Here is a 25924-nt window from a genome sequence, read left to right as displayed (position 1 = left end):
TGTTGTGGTGGCAGGAGTGGGATTCTTCACCTCAGCAGGACCTGTGTGGGAAAAAGCCCTGCTTAGTATTTAAAAACGGAAGGGCTTTTTGCTGTAAGACAAATTGAAACGCAGGAGGCTAGAGAGGAATGTGGCTGTCAGAGTCAACAGCTGCTAGTTTTTTGCTGTGAATAATCACTGAGGTTGACCCATGGAAGCTGAGGATTGTGTAACATACATTTCACAAAATTAAAGGTCAATGCAAACATATGGCAAAGCTAGTGCCCCATAACTTCTGACTTTCTTCAAAGCTGCTTTTGTGACCTCAATTAAATTATGGAAATAGAAACTTGAGGCAGACAGAATCACTGTTGTGTTTCAGTGTCAGCCTTTATAATACAGGTTCAATCGAAATAATGAATTAATAGATGCATTTTTCATAAACCTTCAGCAAAAATGTGCACCCCGATGCTGTAGAGTCCAAATTTGAATATGGTCTCACATGTACACTGTGTAGTCACACTGCACTTGAAATAGCTTGTGGCTCAAAACATTAGAATTTCATATTTTCTTCTTGGTTGCTTCTGTGTGTGTGCATGCGAGAGAGAGTGAGGAAAAAAGAGTGCAGAAGCGAGAGAGCAATACAGTGTCCATGTCCTTGGCATCACACCAAATCTATAATTTCAACTTTTACATAATTGGACTTTGCCTTTGCTGCTTATTGATTGTGTATCCACGTCTTCTCATTTTCTCCAAGTGACAGGGCAGCATGTGTAAATATTTTAATAAGCCATTTGAAAAAGGAAAAAAAAGTTTTTTTTCAGCAAGACTTGTCCCGTGTCTCAGAATGAGAGACAACCAGTTGATGGCATACACACTGCAGAACCCAGGCATCTGTCAGTTCTTTTGATTTCACACTCATTTAATCGTATTTCAGGCCAGGACACTAAACAGAGACATGGTTCTCACCACTGCGTCCCTGAACAGGACGTGTTTTCAAACCCTCAAAAATGTATTTTCTCCACAAAATAGCAAGTAATCAAATAAAGGTTTGCCTTGTTTATTATGCCTCATTATGTTGTACCCTAACTGGATATGATAAATCGTGCTATATACCAGGCATGCTGGCCAGGAAAATCTGATAAGAGAAATATTTACCTTCACAGTTCTGCCAGTAAATCATCAATGATGGATGAGTATAGGACAAAATGCAACATTCATAGGACAAAATGCAACATTCATTTGCCACAGTACAATAATTTTGGTCCCACAATGAATTTTTAATATTTTACCAAAATGTTTAGACAAATTGGAAATGTCTTTGTGGCTTTATTAAACATGTTAAGAAAGTTGATCTAAAATGTAATTTTACGTTGTAAATTTAAGTACAGTTGCTCTACATTTGGTAATAAAAATTAGTTTACTGTCAGGTTTAAAATAAAGTCACCAGAGACAGCAGCAAAAGCAGTTTCCTTTGTTGGTAAAAACATTTGACATGTTGGCAAAAAAAAAGTTGCAAGAGACAGATTTTAAATAGGGTTGAAGTCCCTAGTTTCGTAGCACTCAGCACTAAGTCATCCAAGACTCGAATATGATACATCTTAGGGCCAAAGTTCCAAGATGAAATATTAATCAGAGAGGGGTAGCTTGCCAGGCCGCTGTCACTCTCCTATCATCCACAGGACTTTGGACTTGTTAGCCAGGTAGCTATAGGCGAGGCCCCATGGCTGAAACTATACAAGGAGTTGCTGAGTGGGCAGGTGTCTTTGTGTCAGAGCTCTCACTTGTTTTCCTGGACTAACTGTTTGTATTGCTCTGCCTCTGATCATGACGGGTAACCTTAATCATGGTGGGTGAAGCCAATCTTTGTGAGCTGTCATTAAAACGGCCCCCACAGGCATGGTGGGTGCGGTAGTAATTTTGCACTCAGGGCTATTGAAGTCGCCATCTAAAGAATTGCTCCTTTTTTTTTTTTTTTTTTTTTTTTTTTTTTTTTAGCTCTTTTCAACAAGCTGGCTTCAAATCTCTCCCATCTTAATCCTCGGAACAGTGTTTGATTGAACATGACAGCGCTGTAACTAAAGTTGAAAGGGGCCTCGGAATACATGCTGCTGTTGTGGCTTTCTTTGGAGGTATCATCAGCTGCTTTTCACGTAGTTTGAGCAACCAAAATGTTGAAAATCTCTTCTTTTATCATGTGCATGCTAGAATAATATATGTACATATGACTGAGGGTATCCAGCAGATTTACAGGACACATTTTATCAAAACCATTTTTGATTTGACACAATTTGTCTAGTGTTTCTGTTAAATTTGGATGCTATTTGGTACCTTGTGTTTGAGGTGGTGCAGAAAACAAGAGTAGAAGCTTCAGACCAAACTGTGATGGAATTGAGGCGGTTCTACTTAATTGGGTCCGAGTGGTTCCCTTAAAGCTTGGCCTCTCACTTTCCAGTTGACTTGGCTGGGATTCAGTAATGGAGTGATGCCATTGCTCCTGGCACCTGAATGTGAACTTTCACTGAGCAGTGCCTTGCTTGGTTTCCCTTTAACCAACCCCTAGACTGACTGCGACTACTATCTTAATGCTGCCCAGTACAGTTAAATCTGTGTAGCTTCGGATTGGACAGCATAGGCTAAGGAAAATGAATTACAGCAAATGGGCTAAAACTGACTAGGAAAGGATCAGTGAAATTAACGATAGCTTTAAGTTAATTAGCATTTTACTAAAAATATTGCTGATTTATTGATCATGAACAGCACACATTTAATATCATTAAATATGTTTAGTTTTTGTGTGTGTATTCGATCAGAACAACCTGAGTCTGCTGCTGACTTCTAGTAATCACCCACTGTGCTGTGTGTTCTCATTTAGGGTCTTCCTCCTGTTCCTCAGTGCTGCTCTAGACTAATAAGCTTGTCCTGTAATGACGTTAGCCGCCCTGTCGGCCCCAGCCAGGGGACCTAATTGGGACAGAGCCTTGGACAAAGTGAAAATTAATAACTTTTGTCAAGCTCCTGGCGCATTGTCCTACGAAGCAGCACAGGTCAATTAGAAAGCGTGATACGATAAGGTCCAAGCAGCAGAGGAGAGCTGACTCAATTAGGACAGGGACTGGACTGGTGAGCCCAGAGTCAGACAAGGAGATGGAGAGAGATTTCATCCCTAAACAGTAGGTTAGTGTGGTGCAGAAATGGACTGTTGGTTGCATTTAAATGTCTTTTGTAAGTTAAGGGGACATACAGATCCACAAGACTTCTACATTCTGGAAATCTTTTTCTATACCAAACAAGATGTACAAGATGTAATGATTTGAAACTCCTGCATTATTATTCGTGTGTGTGTGTGTGTGTGTGTGTGTGTCCATGCATGTACATGTACATGTGCAAGAGTGCATGTGTATGCGTTGTAGCCAGTGTGTGGAGCGGTCACGGAGATAGGACTGTTCCCATGCAAGCAGTACAAGTCCCCTGGAGCACGTATCAGTGATGCACATCAAAGGAATTGCGTGAAAGCCTTTATAGTTATAGTGGCAGACGCCAAACTGGAAAACTCTTGATGTTTTCCTTCCCCCTTTTATTTCTCCCTCCTGAAAATGATGTGTGGGACCAGGTCCAGGAAGAATGTCAGTGAATCAGTGGCCAGGCTTACTGGAATCACTGGCTTCCTTTCCGATTTACACTGCCGGCATTAACAGTTTGTTTGTCATTAAGCTTTATTATGTAGTTCATGACAGAATGAGTGAAAGCTCCAAACTTGATCTGAGCATCCATGTGGTCTCTCACCACTGCTCCCTTTTTTCCCTGTACATGTGCTAATGATTCAGAGTATCTCAGGGCTGCCACAACACATGTAATTTAATTACCAGCTTTACTTTGTGTCAATAGTGTCTGCAAAACACAACCGGCTCAGCAGCAGCCAAGAAGTGCAGGGCTGCAGATAGTTTTCTCCGGAGAGGAAGAACACACTTATCTTTGATTCAACATATTGTCCCCATGTTTTCTTTCTTCCCATTGCCTTCTCTTCCCATATCCCTTGTTGCTTCCCTTTGTGTAGATACCGATCTTAATCTGTCCCAGTTTTGCCCTGAATGTGCCACAGTCTGCTGCAGCCCACACTATTTCATCATGTTGCATTATTGAGTATAACAAACAAACCCACTGATCTAGAAAATGAGCACAAAATACAAGACAAATAAATGTAGGGGAACAAACATTTACTCTTTCTTCAAACTTGCCATATTCTGTACACTAGTGGGTCTGGGCCCACCATAGATAAACTCATCACCTACACAATTAAGACAATTTTGGTGGCAAGACAGAACTTTACATGGTATTTATTTGATGATGTGAAAGTACTAGTCAGCAACATAACTTACAGTAGCACTGGAGCACTTCTGTCTTTGCTGGGATGGCCTTTATATTTTGACCTCTCCAAGCAAAGGGAGCCACAGTGTGTGGGGAGCAAGTGGTCAATATGACAATGAGCCCGTAATCTCAAGGAAAGGTTTTTCAGTTTTACTGGTCACTTGCGAGATGAAACACTCGTGAGTTGAAATATGTGTGTTTGACTGTGCTATACTATTCACTGCAGTTTATTAGAGGGTGATTCTGAAAATGCATGGCAAAAATACCAGCATGTTGTTGTTCCGTAGTCCTAAAGCCTTAAGCAGTACTGCTCCTCTCAGTCTAGCACCATGAAATTGCTCAAATGCCTAGTACATGGTCACATTACGTTATACTGAACTGATCATTAAGTAACATGAGGCAAATGTCTCAACCTGTACCATCCCAATTGTTAGCAATTCAATCCCTTGCTTCATCTGTGTGTAACCCAGTAAGCAGTCCCTACTGCCACCACATTATTGTTCTCTCCCATCATAGTTCTTTCTTGTGGAAGTTTCAACTCCATGCAGGTAATGCAGACAAATGGGGCTTTAATGCTATTCACAGTCCCATCCTACATTCCCTCGCTTTGTCATCAGTTTGCCTCCCCTTTAAACGCATTTCTCGACCTTAAGCAGCACTTTATTGTGGCGTGTTATTTTGTCCAATTAGATTAAATGGACAATAACTAGAAATCCATTTGAACCTGATCCTTGCTCAGGCTTCCTCTGCCAACTCCATTAACTGTCATACTTGTCCAGAAGCCCTCCTGTGCAATGGCCAAATGTGTAAGTTGATGCATCATCAATAACCATGCAGAGAGAATTGCACAGTCTTTAAAAAGTAAAACCTTATATTTTACATCTTTCCACTGAGGCTGCAGATCAAATCAGCAAGAGCACAGGGCCCTCGCTAATATGTTTAAACACTGATGAAACGCAACTCTAGACTCCCCTGAATGGGACCGAGGTACTCTAACTCCCAGTGTCTCAGGGTAAAGTGGTCTCATCCATGAAGTTATGAGTGTAGACACAGACACCGGGCTAGTTTACCCACATTAGAGACTTCTCAGCAGGGCTTTCGAGGCTCATCCTCCTTCTCACATCTCCATCATGAAATACTTTTCTTTCCTATGGAGTGGTCTCCCCTGCGGAGCTATGAAAGGGGTGAGGCTGGAGCTCGGGCTTGTGAATCCCTGTGGTGAGTGTTCCTCTCTGGGCTCATCCCATGGTTCTCCTCCTACTCTCTGTTGGGTCTCTCTTGATGCTGCAGAGTAGGAGGACACTAGTGCCCTGAGCATCCTCTCAGATTTATTGAAACTTCATGTCCTGTCCCGGTAGCTCATTTGTCAGGAGACCTAATTTACACTGGCCCTTAAGACTAATTGCAAATTTGCGGAAAAATGCTGATGTCGTTGGAACTGAAGAGGGTTTTTTCTACCCCTCCCTCAGTGTCCCTTGCCATGCATTTGCTAATGCGTTTCATCTGTAGAGCATAAAATAGACAGTGTTTCTTTCCTGTGTGTATGTGTGTATGAGAGAGACAGAGTAAAGGGTGGGGGGGGCAAAATGCTCAAAGATAAATGCGTGATGGGAAAAATAACTAACAGGAAATTGTGACAAAAACACACACCATATTTACTGTTTAATTCAATTCTGGGAGAGCAATGCCCTCCCTATCAAGTTATCAAGGCCAGATACAAACCCCAAGACACTGGGCCACATCACACTGTCTATTCTTGGCATCCAGCAGATACCATATGACAATTAGCAGCTCAATTACCAGCCACTGGCTAGCTGTATGCACAGATGGCAATTGCTTCTAATGACAAGATTTCTATAAAGCAGAAGAAACGAATCAAACAATGCAGACAGGTCCCTTGGTATGTAGTGGTGTTGCATACATTTTTGTACAAATTCTACATCTTTCATTTCTGCACTGCAGCTGTCTCTAGAAAGAAAGGAAAGGATATTCATGTATGTATGTTTTAAAAAAATGTCAGATTGCAGAGATTTCTGCAAGTATTCCCCACAAATGCATAATGTTTAAAATAATAATAATAATAATAATAATAATAATAATAATAATAATAATAAAAATTGTAAGAAGCAATGTCTGTTGTTAAAGAGAGATCGTGGTTTCACACTGATCATTAGATTTAATTTCATTTACATGCTTTCCAACAATAATGTTTATACCCTTAAGAGGGTGTGAAGTATTTTGGGGTAAATGGCAGAGCTGTGGTGTGTTGTAGATTTGAATGTTCTAGGCAGATGTGAGTGCAGAGCACATGCTGCTTGAATTGAAGGATAATATGCAACCACATGGCTCAATCAGGACATCTCCTCCCTTCATCAAGACTTTGACACATTCACCATACTTTGTGGCTGTTTTCACATGCAAGTATTTAGAAACTGACAGATTCTTGTCATGGAGAACATGTTTCAGGAAATCTCCTCTGCATGTGTGCACACTTTTGCAAATTGAACTATGTAAAATTTTCAGTGAAGGTTTCCAGTAATTCCTTTTTTTTCCTGTCTCTTGTTCATTCAGTTTTTCTCACAAAGTCTTGAATACTGTCCTGAAAGACATATTACTTAAATGCGGCACACTTACAAAGAAAAGACTCGCCTTTTTCAATTATTATTTTTTTTTTTGGTGAAGCAGATTTGGCACATGATTTCAGAAGAAACAAATGCACAGCAAAAAAAAAAAAATCTTAAAAAATCTTTTTAGGGGAAGTTTGAAGGGTCGTGCAATTATCTGATTATGAAAAACATTATATGTCAAAACAGCAACGTGTAATTGGCTTGGTGTGTTGTAGCTGCAGAGGGCCAGATGTAGAAATGTGTGCATGCCTGTCAATGTAATCTCTAACAGCTTGACCACATAGTCCATAAGGCCTGCACCAGGAGGGCTCAAACAGCAATAAACTCCAATGCTAGCGTTTGTTAGTACCAGACACTCCAATTTGATTGGTAAAATTCACACTCTAATAGGCTTATAAAGGATTTCTTGGACCCACAACAATGAGCTGGAGGGCTAGAACAGTGCCAGGTCATGGACACCCAGCGATTCACAACATCCCCCCCTTCTGGGCATGCTTAGTTTCCTCCATATCCACCAGTTACCCTCTGCAGCTCTGTTTAAAAGCCAGTCGGGATGTTCCAAAGGTATTTAATAGTAGTGGTGGTGTTGGGGGGTGGGGTGGGAGTGGGGGATTTCTGGACCTCCCACACTTAGGTTCAACCAGAGAGCCATAGCTGTGTTGTTTTGCCCCACCCCTCTGCCTCTCTTCTTCTCTCTCCCCAACCATATGTGTAAGTGTAGCAAAACGCGCTTTAACCAGAGGCTTCTTTCTCTTGCACCTTGCCCACTTGCTCCCCTATCTGGTGAAGACAACACAGATGGATAGTGAGCCCACACATAGGGAACGCATTTACCCAGGCAAAGGGCCAGAGCATTTCATTCCCATGAACCTGCTAGGGGAAAGAACTGCAGAGAACATTTAACACGTAAATATTCCGAATTGGATATGGCACATCCTCTTTTTTTCTTTGTCTTTTTCTTTTCTCTTCTCTGTTTCTCACATGTCTCATCCCCTTCACTCAAATCAGGCTTCCATGTCTTGACTGACCATGTTGGCCACAGTGGCCAAGACAGGAGTAAAAACAAAAGCAGAGAACGGCTTTGGATTCATTTGATTTTGATTTGTACTGCATCAGGAATTCAGACTTGCATTTTATGCCTGTTGTTCACTAAGGACAGCCAACTTTACCTCATGGCTAAGATATTTGTGGGTAGACAGGGGGAGCGCATGTTCCGCACTCCCTCGGTGAAACCACCATGTGTTTTTTGTGTGTTTGTTTTTGTGTATTTATGTATATGTCTATCGAACTGTCAGTGGTTCCTTAAGGCCTCAGGGCTTGTGTCGTTCTGTGTATGTGAATGTGTACAAGTGTTGTAGCCTCTTGAGACCATTGTGTGCAGTCACATCTCCAATTCTTCTTTGAGGTTCTCTGGGCTGAGACTGGTCTCTCTTTTCATCTTTAACACATATAACTGTTACTAATAACTGCTCAGTTAAAACTCTGTGCACATGCAACCACATTTGTTTTATGCTGCCTGCCTAAAACCCTCTGTCAACACTTTTCGTTGGTCGGTGTCTGTCAGTTATTTATTGTGCTTGTCATTCTTATGTACTTGATGTAATGCTGTGCTAAATACTTGCTGCAAAACCAGTTGGCCACCAGGACCAATAAAGTTTAAGCTTAAAGTTGAGCTAGTACTGTATTTGTGTGTGAGTGTGTGTCTGTTTTGTGTTTGTAATAAGTGAATCCTTTATGTGATCTCAATCATGGTGTGGGTTTGTTTCTCTTCCCCAGTGGTGGTGATGGTGGCAGTGGTGGTATTATGGAGTGGGTGTTTGCTCCCTTTCAACAGTCTCTCCACATGGCCTCCTGCCTCCTTTGTCTTTTTATAGCCTCCTTCTGGGAGACGTTGCACTCTCCCCGAATGCAACACAAGCCAAAACACCTCTCAGTTCCTTTGCCAGAGCCTGTTACCCAGGGAATACTGCTATTCCTCCCCTACTTTTCTTCACACACCTTCTCTCATCTCTCATCTCCCCCACCTTCAATACTTCTCTCTTCAGCCCGGGCTGGACACAGTTTTTTGTTTTTGGAGCATGAGCATAAGGGTGATATGAGTCATAGCATTACATGTGAAATCCAACCATTGGTTTTCAAGTGTGACAAGTTTAACCTCGTGTTTTCCTCAATTATTATAGTCACCTTTCAGTCCCTTTCATTTCATCGCCTTCATTTTGGGGTGGAAAGAATGTAGATGGTTTTTGCACTGTGAAATCATTCTGACAACTTTGCTGATTCCTCATTAAAAAAGTATGCTGGCCAGTATGTGCTTTATACCATAGTCTACCAAATGTCATTTAGTGTTGTCAACTCTCCATCAATATTTGAGAGAAGGCCTCACTCGCCAATCACATTGTGATGGTGAGCCTAATAAGAAGTTTTGGTTTCAAGGACATTTTGATGTTTAAGAGAAATACCAGTGGTAGTGCCAGTGGACATCACTGTTTTACATCAATAGAACCACACCTCATAATTCTACATCGATTTATTACTTTCCAGGCCAACTGGTTAGTTTTGATTCATTACAATACATTGTGAGAATCAACTTGCAGAGACGGATAATCCATCACAGTGAAAAAAAGCTGTGGCTTTGTTTATTTTCTTATTTTGGCAAGGCTAAATTATCTATATGTGGTAGCATGGTTGACAGGGAGGACAGCTCTCTTGGTAATGCTTGGTAAAGCAAATTAATTTAGTCCTTCCTTACATTAAAAATGAGCTTTACACCAATAAATGGCCCATATAAGATTATGTATGCTGGCTGTATGTGTGAATTACTTTTGACATCATTTGTGAATAAAAATTTTAATTTATTTGCTCTAAAAGTCAATCTGCATTGCAGAAGTTCCTCATTGAAGGCCAGCTCTAACTTTCATGATGTTGGGAAACTATCTAATGTAATGGCACAGTTGGCAACACACTGGCAACAGGCACAGTTTTTAAAATGCACCCAACTGCACAATGCAATAGGTAATAGCTACCAAAGCACTGTATATATTTTGTCCTAGAACTTAATGCACTGAAATGTATTTTTTCAACCATTGCAGAGGAAACCAATGGCTGCCTAGTGCCTGCCAAGAATAGCAGCCCGCTGCAATGCTGCACAGAAGAAGTGGATATAAAAAATAGATGTATAGGTGGCAACTTTCTTTTAATGGCATTGCAAAATGAATAAAAACCTATGGCTGCCCAGAAGGGAAAAAATTAATCACAAAATTATGGCATGCTTTGAAAGTGGCCAGCATGCAGTATTATAATGTATATACATACTTAATGGGCCTTAACCGGCAAAACCGCCCTTTGAGCCAACACAAAAGCAAAAGTCTTAAAAGTGCCTGCCTTTTCCACACATGTCTTGTTAGCCACATAAGCCATTACTTGGTTGTGGTATTTCATGTATCGTGTCTACAGTTTAGATAACCTATTAGCCCCGTCTCTGTGTGCTGGAAGCTTTGCACACCCAGCTCATTTCTAAACGCCTCGGGCCTTCTTCCTGTCTCTGTCCCTCACCACACCCACACTGCACCCCGTGTGGCATCAGACATACAAGCATGCCACTGCACTGACATGGTCGTTTGTCTTCTGACCGCCGTGGCATATGGAGAGGGCTGGCACTGCACAGATGTCCACTAAGTGCTGATGAAGGGAGTACGGAATGGATGGGTTGCGGCTGAGAGGATCTTTGTCGGTGCTGCTGGAGCCTGGTACTGCTCTGCCCTGCTAGTGTTATTAACTTTACTGTACAGAGGAGGGGGGCAATGAGATGTTCAATAAAGTATGTGTTTCTAGATATCCAGGAAAACGAGTAAGCATGTGTTTTCCTTTGCTCTCTATCCCTCAGCATCTGTATTCCTCTTTCCCTATCTGTAATGCTTTTGTGCATGTGTGTGCTGGCTAGTGCGTGCTGTTTGGTGGAGCTTCAGTGCACTAAGGAGAAGGAGGATGTGGATTAAAGCTTTAGGTAGAGCCTGAAAAGAATAATTTGCAGCTTAAGGCCGATAGCTTCAAAGTCATGAATCCTCATGGGTGAGCCAGCGAGGCTCTGAACCTGTCAATGGTAACTTACTCCTAGGATAGCACGCCAAAGACTTCAATAATGACATCACCCAGGCATGGGGGTAGGGGATAGGAGCTGGGGTCGGGTAAAGGAGAGCTGAGAGACAGGCCAGCTTGCAGGGGTGCCAGTACGGTCCTACGCAGCACTTTGAAGTCCCGCTTGACGAGGGCTTTGCAGCTGCCTGATACCGGCCATGTTGTTCTGTGTGGATTGGCCACGGAAGCCATCAGGGTGGCTTATCAGATTTATTAAAGCTTAGTAGTTGACGCTCAGACAGAGCCTGTGTGTGTGTGTGTGTGTGTGTGTGTGTGTGTGTGTGTGTGTGTGTGTGTGTGTGTGTGTGTGTGTGTGTGTGTGTGTGTGTGTGTGTGTGTGTGTGTGTAGGAGGAACCGGGTGAATAGGAAAAGGGTCATCTCTATAACAACACTCGTCCCAGTTAATTTAGAGAGCACCCTGGGGTCTGACAGTGGAGAGGCAAGACTTTGCAACACCCCTTACTGGAGTCCTTAGGACTTTAGCCCAGCAACGCACTTACGGAGCTTCACAGACAAAATCCACCTTTTTTCTTTTAATAAAGCTGTTGTGGTCATAGTCATAAGGTGAAATTAAATTTGACAAACCCATGTAGACCCACTATATTTTATAAGTGCAACACGATCAAATTCTGTACTTCCTAATACTGCAGCCTGTCTGCATCGAATCGGTAAGTTTACCACAAACTAATAAGATGTGGATATGTTACCTTGAATCGCGGTGTTCTTGGAGAAGAAAGTGCCCACCACAACCTTGTCTCTGTCAGATTTCCCAAGCTAAGGTTTCAGACACACACTTCAAAGTCCCTCTAATGAGTGGAAAAACATTGCTGGCTGGAGTGTCATTTTTTTTGTGTTGTTGCTGCATTATATTTCACAAGCCTTCCCTTCCAAATGTTAGCAACTCATTTTCACCTCCAGCACAAACAAACAGTAAAGTATTGCCTATTGTAGCCAGTATCAAAGGCAGCATTTGTTAACAATAAAATGCTGGTTTGAGATTGCTCCAACACAGATTCTTGTGCTCAAGCTCTGGCCAACATTTTTTTTATGCTACAGAAATCAAAAAGGGGGAGAAGTGGATGAGAGAAGGACGGGACTATACAAAGTGTGTAGGAGAACTGCCAGACACATACATAACATACAGTTTTATTTAATTGCTCCGTGGCAAAGGCTTTGTTCTTGCTGCAGTCGATTTTTGTTTTGTTTTTCATTTTGATCAGCACTGTGTTGTTTGGAGAACTTGGCCCCTATTAAAAGCATATCGAATTTGTGACTTCTCAACCTCCGTAACAGATATGGAGAATCAATAAGAGCATTACAAGACTGTGACAGAATGGCCCCCACTCCTCTGCTGTCTAAAAGGGTGGCTGTGTGACAATGGGTCTCACTCACAGTCTTGAGATTCTATCCAGGACAGATCACGTCATCGGTCGGGTAGCATGAGTGGCCATTAACCCTTTCCATGGGCAGATTATGGTGACTGTCAGGACATTTGATTAAAACTTAGATCTAGCCTGTTTGTGTTAAAATGCACAACTATCTGAATATGCTCGGGTGTTTTGTATCTATTACAAACTATTTTGACAACAGGTTTATGCTCTTATCCGTGTGTTTTCGCCGTGGTCTCAGTAACCTGAGCTGCATTTAGTTCTCTCAGCATCAGCACCAATACCATTTTGGGGTAAAAGTTTTTGGTGGTGTTTGTAAGAAGGACAGGGAAAGAGAGGCACAGTTTAGAGAGACATTCAGAGAGACAGAGAGGATAAAAAATGAGCAGTGGGGTTTGTTCACGTTCAAGATGCATTGTGTCTGTTGGCAGCTTGTTGGCCCAACATTGTTTGACGTTCTACCCATAGTGTGTTTGTGAACCTTTGAGGGCTTTATGGCTCGGTGTGACTCTGCCGCCAATAGGTTCCAGATGCCGCCGGTGTGGGAACCAGGGAGTAGAGTGAGAGGGGAGAGAGGGACGAAGCATAACCAGGTGTGACCCATTGCAGTCTGGGATGTTATCCATGGATATTCAGACTTAAATGAGTATACATGTGTGTGTACGCATGTGTGTACAGTTCTCAATTTGATGTTGGACAGGCAAACGGGACAGGTAGAAGGAATTGTAGACACATATAAACACTTAAAAACTTTTATCCGCAAATGTTTCTTTTGTTAACGGCATGCGTCTTGACTCAGGCAAGTAGCCTCTGAAAACACTCTCTGCCAAGGCACGGAGTTCATGGTTTGAGTCGCGTTGTTCAGCACATTTGCTGCTGGCACCAGTGAGGTCCAACATATGGCAGCACTCTGAGCCTTCAACCCAGCACTGGGGCTCCGAACAGAACCTGCCAGCTCCACAGTGGCCAACTATAAGGGAAAATTGTCAGCAGGACCATTTAAGGTCCCTAACCACAAGCACTGATAAATGTCTGCATTTCTCTGTGTAATTACCTTCAAATCCGGTGTCCCTTTTCCAAGAGGCCAGGAAGGAAACAACAGAGCTTAGAGCAGCAACAAAGCTTAGCTGGTTTAAAAAAATATATAAAAACCTCTGAATACTAGCTAAATGGTGGAAAGTTATATTGTGTGTAATTTTAAAACAAAATGGAGATAGGAAGAGTTGGAGTAACATAGAAAAACCTAACATATACCACAGGGGTTGTATATGGGGATATTTGCATTGTCAAAAAAGTCTGCAGTCAATGAGGAAGGCACAAGTAAGTTCATTGGAGTTTTGCAGTTTTGTATTGGGAAAGAGGTAATTCATGTCTAGATGAAACGGAGTAGAGGCTCGGGAGCCTTGAGCAGCACCAAAAATTATAAATAAATGATACATTTTGAAATCAAATGACCTGAATAGTCCCCCTTTCCTTTCATTATATATTATGATGTCTGTTTGTAATAACAAATTAATGTCATGCACCTGCAGTGCCATAGATTTTACAATTGCTGTATTATCTTATCCAAAGGAAAACTTTTCCTATTATAGCAAAAATGCACCAACTACTGTTCTCACAGGGCTGCTCCTATTGTCGATAATCCCTTCCTCTTCAATCCATCACGTGCATGGGCCACCCCCACCTGTGTCTGACTTCGAAGGGCGAGGGCCTGTTAACCTGCTCACACAGGCCACCGGCTCAGGCTGCCGATTCCCCGCCTCTCTGTTTAGATTATTTCCACGGAGGCGGGTGACTCTCTTGTGTCACTGATAAGAGCACGGTAGGGTGGTGGCAAGCGGGTCAAACCACAAGGGGAATAAAAACTTCAGAAAATACAGAAAAAATAGCTTTATCCCCTGGAAAAAGTACTTTTCCCCCCCAAACTTCTTCACCATGGCACAAGGCTATTACACTGATAGAAATTCTTCTCCCTCCTCAACAGCCTGCCCCTGAGTACGCAAGGGGCCAGAGTCTTAGCCACATCTCAAGCTAATTTACAAAGATCCCGAATTATTCTCTTATCTTGGGCTTTAAAGGTTGTAAGGTTGATTAACAAGGCCCTGTCCTGTTTATCAGTTTGGGGCTGGGTGTGGAAAATAGCCTGTGATAAGTGCACAGACCATTAAACATTCTATTTCCCCTAATATTTGTCGGCAACCATCTGCTTAACTGATCTCCCTTCACTTTAATTAAAAGGGATTCCCGCCTTGTTGGGGTCATTATGTGCTGGCGGACGCCAGGAGAGGGGTTTGTGATGAGTTCAGCGTTCCCTCTGTCCCTGGGTTGCCAGAGGGCTTTTTTTTTTCCATGCTCCCCTCCACCCTCAGTTAACTCCTTCTTTTCTCGCTGCACTTGCACCTTGTTATTTAGCAGGTGATGCAGACTAAACAGTTAGTAAGTCCAACAGTTTTAAAAGAGATCCAGTATGTGCTGGTGAAAACTTTTCTTCACTAGGAAAGTGTGTAGATATTCACACTATCTCCCTCAACTCTGAGGCATGAGACTCTTGCTGTAATGGTTTGATTTGCCCAACACTAGTTGGATCGATGCGGCTGTTTACAGTTTCTCCCTCTCTCATCCCTTTTGTCTTTTTTCTAATTTAGTGTTCCCAAACCATGGACAGGGGTCTGAGTCTGTCTGCTGTGCTTGCATCTTCGCCCTCCTCCCCACTCTCCATCACTGTCCATTGATGTTTTTCTCCTCTCTTTCTTTTCTCCTCTTCCTCTCTCTTTCCTTGGTTGGTCTTGGAAAAAGAGCTGCATGCCTCCACACTTCTGGACAAGACTGATGGCTCGTCAATAGCATTAGCCAGCACTGCAGGCCTCACTGGTGTAGAACCAAATCAATAAGGCCCAGTAAAAAGTCTTATACGTGTACATGGTCCATCCCCACCAAGGCTCATGTTACCACAAATGAGTTTTTATAAGAATTCAGGAGTCACCATTTATTTTACTCCCCTTAACTCCACATTTCCCCAGCAGTTCCCCAGCATTTATACCTGCTTCTACTCACAGTACTATAGTCTCTTTTTGTACAATAATTTATTGCATGCTTAAAGCTAAAATATGTCTCTTTCCATTGTTACATAAAATATGGATATTTAAATGTAACAGCTCTGGGTCAAAGCTGTGACGTATAAAATCTTTTCTGCTTTTTCCCTTTCAATTCTGGCAATTTACCTTCTAATTAAAGTGTGGAATTACAATCAAATAGTTCTCAGTAAAAATTGATTTTTGCTTTCAGCGCGGTGACTAAATACTGTTTTTGGTGTGTGTGTGTGTGTGAGAGAGAGAGCGAGCGAGCATGTTTAAAAAAATATCATACAAATGAAACAATAATCAGATATTACAATTTCGAATTACTGTATATATCTATGTATATCTTGGTAAGATTTGAGATTTCTTACAGTGAATTATAGCTTGATATTTAAATAACATAGCTGATGTTTTGTGGTTACTACTTCAGACTTACCTTACTGAATAGTATTTATTCTTGAAACAGAATACAGATTTTTTAGTGATACTTTAAAACTGTATTTCTGCATTTAGTATTTGCTAGTGTCCTCACAATGACACTTTTACAAAGTGGTTCCTTAAAGACATTAGCAAAATCATCTCCGCTGAACTTGCAATGTAGTTGTTTTTTCTTTGTCTTCCTTTGCACCGATTTTCTTATTTTGTACTGAAGTAAAGTGTGTTAAAATGGAAGTGGTACATGCTATGTGATTTATTTATTTTTATTTTTTTATTATTTATTTTTTATTTGTCCTATATACATCACTTGCCCTTAAATGTGAAGGTGAGGTAGTGATTTTTCTCTTTTCTCTGAAGTATTGGCCTGCACATGTTCACACCTTATTGTAAGCCAACACTGAGCTCTGTTCACTTTTTTACTAAACATGTAAACTCTGTCAAAAACAAACTCCTCATCGTTCGCAGATGCAGAATATTCTGTGAACTGGCAGTGAATTAATCTTGGAAATCTCTCAGATTAGACAGACAGACAAACAGATGGACGTCTGTGCCCTGTCAATTGCCTCACCCTCTCAAGTGCAGACACAACAAAGCTTGCCTTGGCTGTCTCTCCCTCTCTTTCTGTTTGTATGTATGTAATCTTCCACAGCAAAGAGGTTTAACTCTAAAAGGTCAGTGGAGGGCCAGTGTGTTTGTCAGGGTAATCGATGGCTGTACACGGCCAGAAGCACGCTCAGTTTTGCAGTGGGGCAGTCAGTGCTCACTGCGCCCCTGGTGGGAGATTGTCACTAAGGAAAGGAGTGTATGTGCGTGTGTGTATGTTTTAGATGAGTGGCTGAGGACAATGATGCGAAGTGAGGGAGTATCTCTGCATATAATCAATAACATCCAGAAGTGTGTGTTTGTGTGTCTGTGTGTGTGTGTGTGTTGTGTTGAGTAGTTCTAAACAATGACAGGGGATCAAGGAACTGGTGTGTGACAAAGAGGAATGGTGTCTAATTCAAGGTCAATAAGGTCTGTGTCACTCCTTCACTTTCACAGAGGAGAGGGAGGAGGCATTATGTTCCTGTTGGTTACCAGAGCAAACATGACATCCCTGCTGGAGCTCATATCAATTTGTAATTTGACCCTGAGTCACAGCAAATGATGTCAGCGCAGGTCACTTTTGCAAAATGACCCCACATTTGTCAGTCTTTGGTGTCACCCTGTTGTTCCATTGTTAAACTTCTTTTTTAATTAAAGGTTACTTTTCTTTATTTTATGAGGAGCCAACAATGAAACCATTGATGGTTTGCGGGCAGTCAAAGCTGCAATAACTGAAAAAGCTGTTTCATTTCAAAGCTGTTAATGATTTAAAATGCAATGCTTATTTTACTCATTGTAAAGATTGAACCCATTTAAAGTACGTTTATTCTTTTCACCAATCGTAGTACTCCATGACTGTATTTAAATTTAATTTCAGTGTGTGATCAGACAAAGGTACTGTATGTCCATCTTACTAATTTGCTAATGCCAGCAGTACCTTCTCCTCATGCCAGTAAATCTTTTAATAACTCTATTAATCTAATCATCCACTAATTGGTCAAGATAGCCTTTTCCCTAATGGATTTTATCACAGGGTAATTAAGAGTCCAGTCAAACCTGCTGAAAACACAGTGTCTTGTTAAAATTGCCTGATTGACACAATGCAGTTTCAATGATGTATTATTTTTTGTAATGTATTTTAATAGCAATGTATGACTATTTTTGAATCCAGTTTAATCACATTTGAATAAAATATGGTGAGAAAATGCCAGTGACTGATAAATCTTTAATATAAAAATTGTACAAGAATTCTGATACAAATTACAAGAGGTATTTGGACAAAATATGAATAAAATTCCATTTACATCCCAAAACCCTTATGCATTTTATGCAAAAACCATAGACAGTTATGATACAGAAACAAATACAAGAAACGAGAAAGAAGAGGGGAGGAGAGGGACGGGGGGGAGGACAAGAGTCTTTTAAAAGAGGACCATTTTTTTGGCCTTTTTGCAAAAGGGAAACACCTGTTTATGTAACATACAGTATTCATGAGGCTTCCAAATCACCATTTTGAGACTAAAGTGATACAAGCTCCTCTGCTCTGTTTGTTCTTTGCAGTGCGACTATGTAGGCATGCAAGTGCCAGTGCCCTAACACAGGCTTTTTAAGACGCAGACGCAAATGCATTTGGAGAACACAAAACACAAGTGAAAACAAAAGTCTAAATTCACAAGGTCTTCAAGCTTATTTATACTTTAAGACTGTAAAATATGATTGGCACAATGGAAAGCGTTTTATGAATTTACAATATTTTTTTCTCAGGATCATTGACATTTCACAGGTTCCAGTTCAAATTAATTGGGAATTTCTTTACAACATAAAACATGAGACTCAAGCATCTATACCAACCCACGCAAGTGTTTCTGCATATTCCATCATATGCTAAAATTTCAATCCCACTTTATTCCATGAGCTACATTAACTGGACATTTTGCATGCAGTGTCACCACTCCGCGTTTCTTCTTACACCTATTGTAGTCACTCACCCACTCAGTGACATGAATAAAATGGATAGTGATTAACAGGTCAGCTGCTTCAGCCGTTTGTTATCTCCTTCTACAACTGTGTGCTATGTAGAATTACAGAATAATTGATGCGCAACAGTGCTCTAATGAAATATTAAAGATTAACTCGAGATGTCTGGGGCAGTGAAGTGCTCTAGGTGAGCCATTCTGCCATCCCACAGCCCGAACACTAGGTAGCAGAATGCACCTGGGTCCATGTGGCTGAAGAAATAGAGAAGATTTTACTTTCTCATAGGAGAGGGTGGGAAATTGGCGGTCATTTCTCAGAAGAGAGCAGAGAGTATGGGGGAGTGCTGGAAATATGAAAGGAGGCTTGATCGCTCTTCGGCAGGCAATCAAGAATAAGCTGGGCACAGAGTTCTGGGGAGCCCTAGCCCTGCTGCCCTCTGTTTCTATCGTCTCCCTGTGTTCGTCTTCTTCACCCAGGCCTTGTTAACAGACTGCCGTAAGGCTCTAGCCAGACCACTTTCTTAGCCCAATCTCTTTCTTCCATCTCTCCCTTCTCCGTTTCTTGCCGGCTGTCTCCCTGCTTATGCTGGATAGTTGTTTGCATGTTTTCTCATTTCTGTTTCCAGGCTCTTGCAGCTCTGAGTTCTGCTGGCATGACTAGCACCAGGCAGGAGGAGCCCATAGGAGGTGGGAGAAGAGAAACGCATCTGTAATCTATGATATTCAGTTTTGTGTCTGGCACACACTCAAGCTGCTGCCTGAGAAATGGACAGCAAAGAACAGGACATGAGGAATGTGTAAAAGCTGAAGAACAGAAAAAAACTGGATCATAAAGGGCAGAGATGCTGATGTTATTGGACACAGCTCATTAATATTAAAATAACCTTTCATATTTTGGGTTCAGTCTGTGAGCTCTGCCCTTGGTAAAACATTTAATTAATTTAATCACTGTCCTATTCAGGCAAAATGTATAAATTGATCAGCTGTTGTCTATGTTTCAAATCAAATGACGAGATTTGGACATTCCCTGCCTGGTTCAGCATTAACTTGCACCGTCCCCCATAATGAAATGTTAGCTTTACATGCACAGTATGTGTAGTGGCAGAGGCTATAATGTTACTGCAAGACGGAGAGTTTCATTTTCGGAGAATTCGCTCTGTTTTTCTCCACCCCTCTCTCCTCCATCGCTAAAGGTTAACAAGTCATGTAGTTCTTGTCATCTTTCTGGCCTGTAAGTGGGAAGCATACGTGAGTGTGTGTCACTCTCGTCTGTGTGTATGGTTGTGTGTTAAAGAGACAGCTGTCAGCGGGGTTCCTGGAGTAGCACTTTTTTATTTCTGCCAGAGTGAAGTCCGGTGGGACTGACTGAGTGAATGAGGCAGCAAGAGCCTCAGTGAAACCCACTCCGGGGAGAAGGCATGGGTTCCTGTACTCAATTTTCCCTTCACTTGGGATAAACAGGCAATTACCCATCCCTTTTCCTATGCCATGGCCGTCCAGTGAACTTAAGCATACACTATTAGTGTGCGTCCCTGTAGGACCTGCGCTGTGGGGTGTAGAGGTGGTAAGTAAGTGGCGGGATGAAGAAATGGGTAAGGCAGTTTTTAAATGACTGTGTTCTGACAGTCAAAGAGAAACAGGGAACAAGAGAAAAGGAGTTGAATTGAATTACCAGCGACACAGAATAAGCACATCTAGAAAATGAATAGATGAATTCAACTAAATTGAGTGAGTCAAATTGAATTGTTCAGAGCACACACAGTCTCTTTCCTTCTTTTTCTCTTTCTGTCAGTGTCACAGTCTTGTCAGCAACCTTGGCGTCTGGCAGTGTAACGAAGTGACAAGTGAGTTATTAGACAGAAGAAGCTGGAATGGCAGGGACGCCTCCAGGTAACGGAGAAGCAGCACATTTTTTAATGATCGTTGCTGTCATCCTTTCCTCCCTAGTCAGCCTTCCACCTCCGCAACCTTTCCATCAGCATCAGCTCTCTATCTCGCTCTCTTTATCTCAGAGAGGACTGAAAACTGCATGTGTCATATAGGTGGAGCCTTAAAGAAAGACATGAAATATTTCACTAGAATAGGTCATGTCTATATTGCAAAACGGCTTAAGTAAGAAACAAATGAATCTCAACACTGTTATGGATGTAGGGTGTTGTGAATACTGTACATCACACCACATAACACTGCATATTTTCCCTCTGTGTAGCACCAGTCAAGTAAGATAAGAGCTCCTTGTATAGTAACACTTGGCATTGCTAATACATTGATAAACAAGTCAAACTGAGGAACAATCTATATTTTTTTCATCTTTTTACAAAAAAAAATTCTTATACTGGACAAAAACGTCTCCATGAAGATACATCGCCCACCAATAAATACCCCTTCCCCTTGGCTACTTTGCCCAGTTACTGGAAATATTTGTACCGTAAGACAGTCATGGACATGTTAAAAATAGCTGTAACCGACATCCAGGAAAATGGCAACATTGGTAGCAATGAAAACAGCTTCTGAAATGATCTCACAAAAGATTTAAGACTCAAGTGCGTCACATTTATCCAATAGGGCATGAGTTAAGCACAATGTCATACTGAAAAGTGTTTCTCAAGCAAACACATTTTTTTGTTAGTTTGTTTTGGTCACAGTTGAAGAACCATTCTCTTCTCTTTTTTTTCCTATGGGACAGCTATGTTTCATTAAGAGTCATGTTTACCCCACCAAACAAGTGAAATAATTATTGTGATCATAACTTGTAACCATATATGTATTATTATGTAAACCTTAATCATTATCTAACTCTGTTGTGTGTTTTTTTTTTAAAACAGCAGTTTATATTTAGTCACACCTCAGTTAGTTTTGAAGCAACTATACGCTTTGGAGACACTTTCTGTTTTTTTTTTCCTTTTAAAGATGGGAGAAAATCTTGATTGTTTTTGAGGGATGTTTCTGTTGTAAACTGTTTGAAACTGAGCAGTTGCAAAAAGAAACTGGCATAATTTTGTTGAAGGTACTGTCAGTTCCCTTGGCACTGTAGCCATCAATGACCCCAAACAACACCTACACTCAATCATTGCAAAAGTCCTCATTATAATAATATTACACATCCCCTTGTATAGATGCAAAGTGCAAAAACTGAATTGGTATACTAAAGCTCATAAACATAACAAACAAAAAAAATCAATAAAAATACAGAAAATGATATCAGTGTAGGAGCCTAAAAGAGCATGCCGGCAACCTCTGAATATCTAACAAGTAGATAAAACAAGTCACGTGATATTCTTTTTTTTTGTTTTGTTTTGTTTTGTTTTGTTTTCTAGGAATCTGTTTAAAACGTGTTTTTGAAGCTAACATAAATGAGTCAAGCTAGTAAAATGCTACCTCTTTCTTGCTTATAGCTGGAAGTATTGTACTGGACTGTAACATAAAACCATAAAGAGAGAGGAAAAAGAAGCAAACAACCATCAACACAACTTTTTTTTACACCAAAAGCCTCTTGGGACATTATTTACAAATGAAGCTGTCATGCTGTTGTAAGGGGTTTGTTCAAAAGATATCATTGCACAAATACAACAAGAAGATTTTTTTTTTTTTCAATACTATCATTTCTGCAGGCAAAGTCACAAATAAGAGTTTGAATAGATTCTTTGGAGACGGACAAAAAACAAAGTGAGGATTAAGTTGAAAAGGAAGATGGAGGGAGAAAAAACTAACTGGAGTTTTGTTATAAAGCAAACTCCATGTTCAAGAGCGTCATCCTGTTCTTCCAAAGAAGGAAAAGTTAAAAGTCACAATAATAAACGGTATTTAGAATCAATGAATTTTATAAGGAGACATAGAAATGTCTTGCAATGAATTACAGAGGACGGGCAGGAGGCATACAAGCATTTAGCTTGTATTTGATGGCCCTGTGCTGGGGTTAAAAGCTAATTTGAGGAGGAATAAGGATGAGGAATGAAGGGAGGAGTGGGCAGACCGACAGGAGGATAGAGTCACAAGTCATTATTTAGTCTAATATTGTAGAGAAGGGCATGTTTTTATGGAGGTTGGGGTTCTGAGAGTGTCGGTTACGGCTACGCACAGAGCTGAACACCATGTTGCAACCAGGGATTTTGCACTTGTGCATTTCACGCAGGTGCACAGTCTTGTAGTGCACACGCAAGGTCCCTTTGTTGCTGTACATTTTGTGGCAGATGCTGCAGAGGATTCCACTGCTGCCCCCATTACTGCCCCCGGAGGACAAACGGAGGAATGGTGAGGAGGAAGGTTCCAAGCCCTCACCATGTCCATCTCCTCTTAGTTCTCCAGCCTCATCCCTATGCCCCCCTTCAGCCCGCCTCTCGGCACGTTGGGAGCAGTCCTCCCCCTCGCTGTTACCCTCCTCCTCATCCTCTTCTCCCCCCTCCTCCTCCAGGTCATCCAACAGGATGCCTTCATCACTGCCATCATCTGACTCATGTGAGGAGTGGAGACTGCTGCTGGACTGAACACTGGATGTGGTGCTCAGGTCCAACACCACGTAGTCATCTGGCTGGCTCCGAGAGAAGCCGTTGGTGTGGTGGTTTTTAAGTTCTTGGTTGAGAAGGTGGTGGGGATACTCATTGCTCATGGGGGAACGGGCATCGTGGTTCAGGCTGGTGAGCCTGAGGCTGGCACCTCCGATGCCCATCCCGGCCATAGGGTCCAAGCCCATGTGGTGCCCGGCATAGATCTTGGCCAGTAACTCGGCTCGCAGGTCCTTGGGCAGTGGCGTGAGGTGGGGGTCCAGGACAATGTCGTCCAGCTCTTTGGTCAGCAGTTTGCGGTGCAGGTTGATGTTGGAGCTGTGCCTAATATGGAGAAACAGAAAAGTTGTTGTAGTTCAGAACTGAAACTGTAGGTTGATGGATAGATAGACCTCTCAAGAATAGAACAGCCACAGTGTCGAAATCAGTTTATTTGCACTTGCGGTATTACTATCATTATTATTATATTTTTCATATTCTCAGGTTATCTTACTTCTGTGAAATGGTAGCAGTCTATAAAGATCCATTATCTAAGAACCACTACACATGTAATAATTCTTACTATCAGTCGAGGTACACAGACAGTAACAGAGAGAGAGAAATCCACCCTGCAGCTCTCCTCAGAAAAGTGCACTAATATAGCACAGAGAGACAGAGAGAGAGAGAGAGACCCTGTTTACCGCTGTCAGCATGTCTGCACTGCACAGCCCTCAAATCCAATAGACTCTGACTCAATTAAATAGTCCACCATATTGAATGGGAGTTTATCAATTGATTTGAGCTGTGGTAATGTGATAATCGAGGGGAACTGGATAGCATATTAGCACTAGGCCCTGACAGCATTATCGCATTCGTTCCCTATTGGATGTGGCTTAATCGAGCACCTCAATGAACATATCTTTATGTAGCCTTGGATTTAATTAAGATGGGCATTTTCCCAAACACAAGGCAAACTGTATCACACAATGTGCTACAGCTGATGAAAGAAATTAAGTAACAAGTGCCATGCTTAAGCAAGGATACAATTAGTGAAGATTTTGGTTAGCATACACAGCCATGCTAAAGGATGCAAGGTGAAATGGGCTTGAAAAATCAAATTCAATGCCTTTTTGCTCCAATTTCACAGTTGTCACGTTGGGCTAAGAAAAATTGGACCACAGCACACATGTCACAATAAAACTGCATAACACAGAAAGGAAACTTAAGCAACTGATGACCGTCATCAGATATGACATAGATATGGTCCACTCCTCTCATATCAGGGGCAGCACTTAAATCACAAAATATGCAAACACTCAGTGCCTTTAATGTGAAGGGTTTCCATGCAGGGAGGGCACATGTGTGTAAAAACAAAACAAAACTTAAAAAAAGAAAAGGGTCATCCTTAGCAGGAGGGGCAAACATGGAGTCACAATGGATAGTAGAGCTTACCAGCAGTGGCAGGGTTGATGCAGTCAAAAAGGGTCCCTTTCCTTTAATTATTTACTTCCCTATCCGACATTGTCCTGCAAGAGGTAAAAATACATTCATTTGAGGGACCCTTTTCTGTGAACCAAGCAACCAGGAGCCCGTCCACTCGAGCATCGTCAGCATTGAGGAGAGAGAGCGTGGCAGATCGATTGGCTGCGGCTGTCACTGCGTGTGTGTGTGTGTGTGCCTGTTTGTGTGTGTGTACAGAAAATATACTACTTCCATATAGTGGGACTTCGATCAAAAGACTATATAAATCCTTTGTTCTTTTTTATCCTTTGATAGTACAGTTGCACCCATATGGCGTAAGATTATGGCTAAAATATGGGACTCATGATTCAATGTCTGTGGCACTGTATCCCTGTCTAGTCAAATACACGTGTGCATGCTTGGCTGTGGAAAGCCAGAATGTTTCAAGATGGGGATACCAAGGCTTCGACGTGAAAACGTTTGCTCAGTTAAACCTGATCTTTGGTCAGGATGCTGTTGATGATGCTCAGGTAGGCAGGTCCTTTGCAACATGTATTAGTCTCTCTTAAAACACCTTCTCACTGCTAATAAGCTCTAAGTTAACCATGACTATATCAGTTTAAAGATATTTAAGTCAAACATGCTAAATATCATGCAGTAATTAGTCTGCGCTATTGCTACAAATGCCACTTCAGACACTCAAAATGCACGCCATATTGTTAAACCATTTTCATTTTCAACAACATTTCAATAATAAATTTAACACTGCAGTCTTTTTTTTTTTTTTATCAAAGTTACAAACAAAATACATGGAAAAAAAAAAGTCAATTCATGATACATCATTTGTAACCATTTGGAAATTATTCAATCTCAAGAGCTGAAAAGGGGAAAAAGAGAGCCCAGTTTATGATCATTAGTGTAAATTATTATTTAACTCCTGAGTTGGCAATGCCTCCTTGCCCTAAATAATCAAAATAAGTCAGCTGAATCCACACACAGTGGGCATAATACACTTATCCCTCCATTTATCAAATTTAGACTTTCTGCCCCATTTCCCACTCTCCTCCATCCCTCTACCTCAGTACGCTCTATCCTTCCTCCCCCAAACCCAACTCTTTAGTCCCCCCTTTCTCCATCTCTTCCTCCCTGTTGGCCAGTAATGTGGCTGGCAAACCAATTTGACAGTCTCATCTTCAGCCCAAAAGATGGGGGAGGCCTCCAGAGAGCCCATTTTTGACTGTGCAGAGGAGGCAGAGTGAGTGTGTGTCCCAAACGGCGTTAATCATCTTTAGGTTCATCTGATGGCCCTTGCCCTTGTTTTTGTGTCAGTGCTCACGTGTGTGTGTGTGTGTGTGTGTGTGTGTGTATATACGCGTGTGTATGTCATCTAAATGACTCATAATGTGTAA

The 25924-nt window shown here is 41.5% G+C and overlaps 1 protein-coding gene across 6 annotated transcripts in view; it reads right to left on the bottom strand.

The window, feature by feature from the left end:
- Window positions 1–17808: 17808 nt before the first annotated feature.
- Window positions 17809–25924, bottom strand: part of bnc2 (basonuclin zinc finger protein 2) — a 160375-nt gene continuing 152259 nt past the window's right edge. For 5 of the 6 annotated variants that reach the window (XM_067496736.1, XM_067496733.1, XM_067496735.1 and 2 more), the window contains one exon: window positions 17809–23399. In XM_067496736.1, the coding sequence (XP_067352837.1) occupies window positions 22577–23399 (823 nt within the window). In that variant the 3' untranslated portion in view covers window positions 17809–22576. Of the gene's footprint in view, window positions 23400–24506; window positions 24581–25924 lie in introns of all 6 variants that reach the window. The other variant, XM_067496739.1, reaches the window with a different exon arrangement.

Source organism: Channa argus, chromosome 3 (genome assembly GCF_033026475.1).
Source record: "Channa argus isolate prfri chromosome 3, Channa argus male v1.0, whole genome shotgun sequence".
NCBI lineage: Eukaryota > Metazoa > Chordata > Actinopteri > Anabantiformes > Channidae > Channa > Channa argus.
The sequence above is the reverse complement of the archived record's forward strand: the minus strand, read 5'-3'. Positions and strand labels throughout refer to the sequence as shown.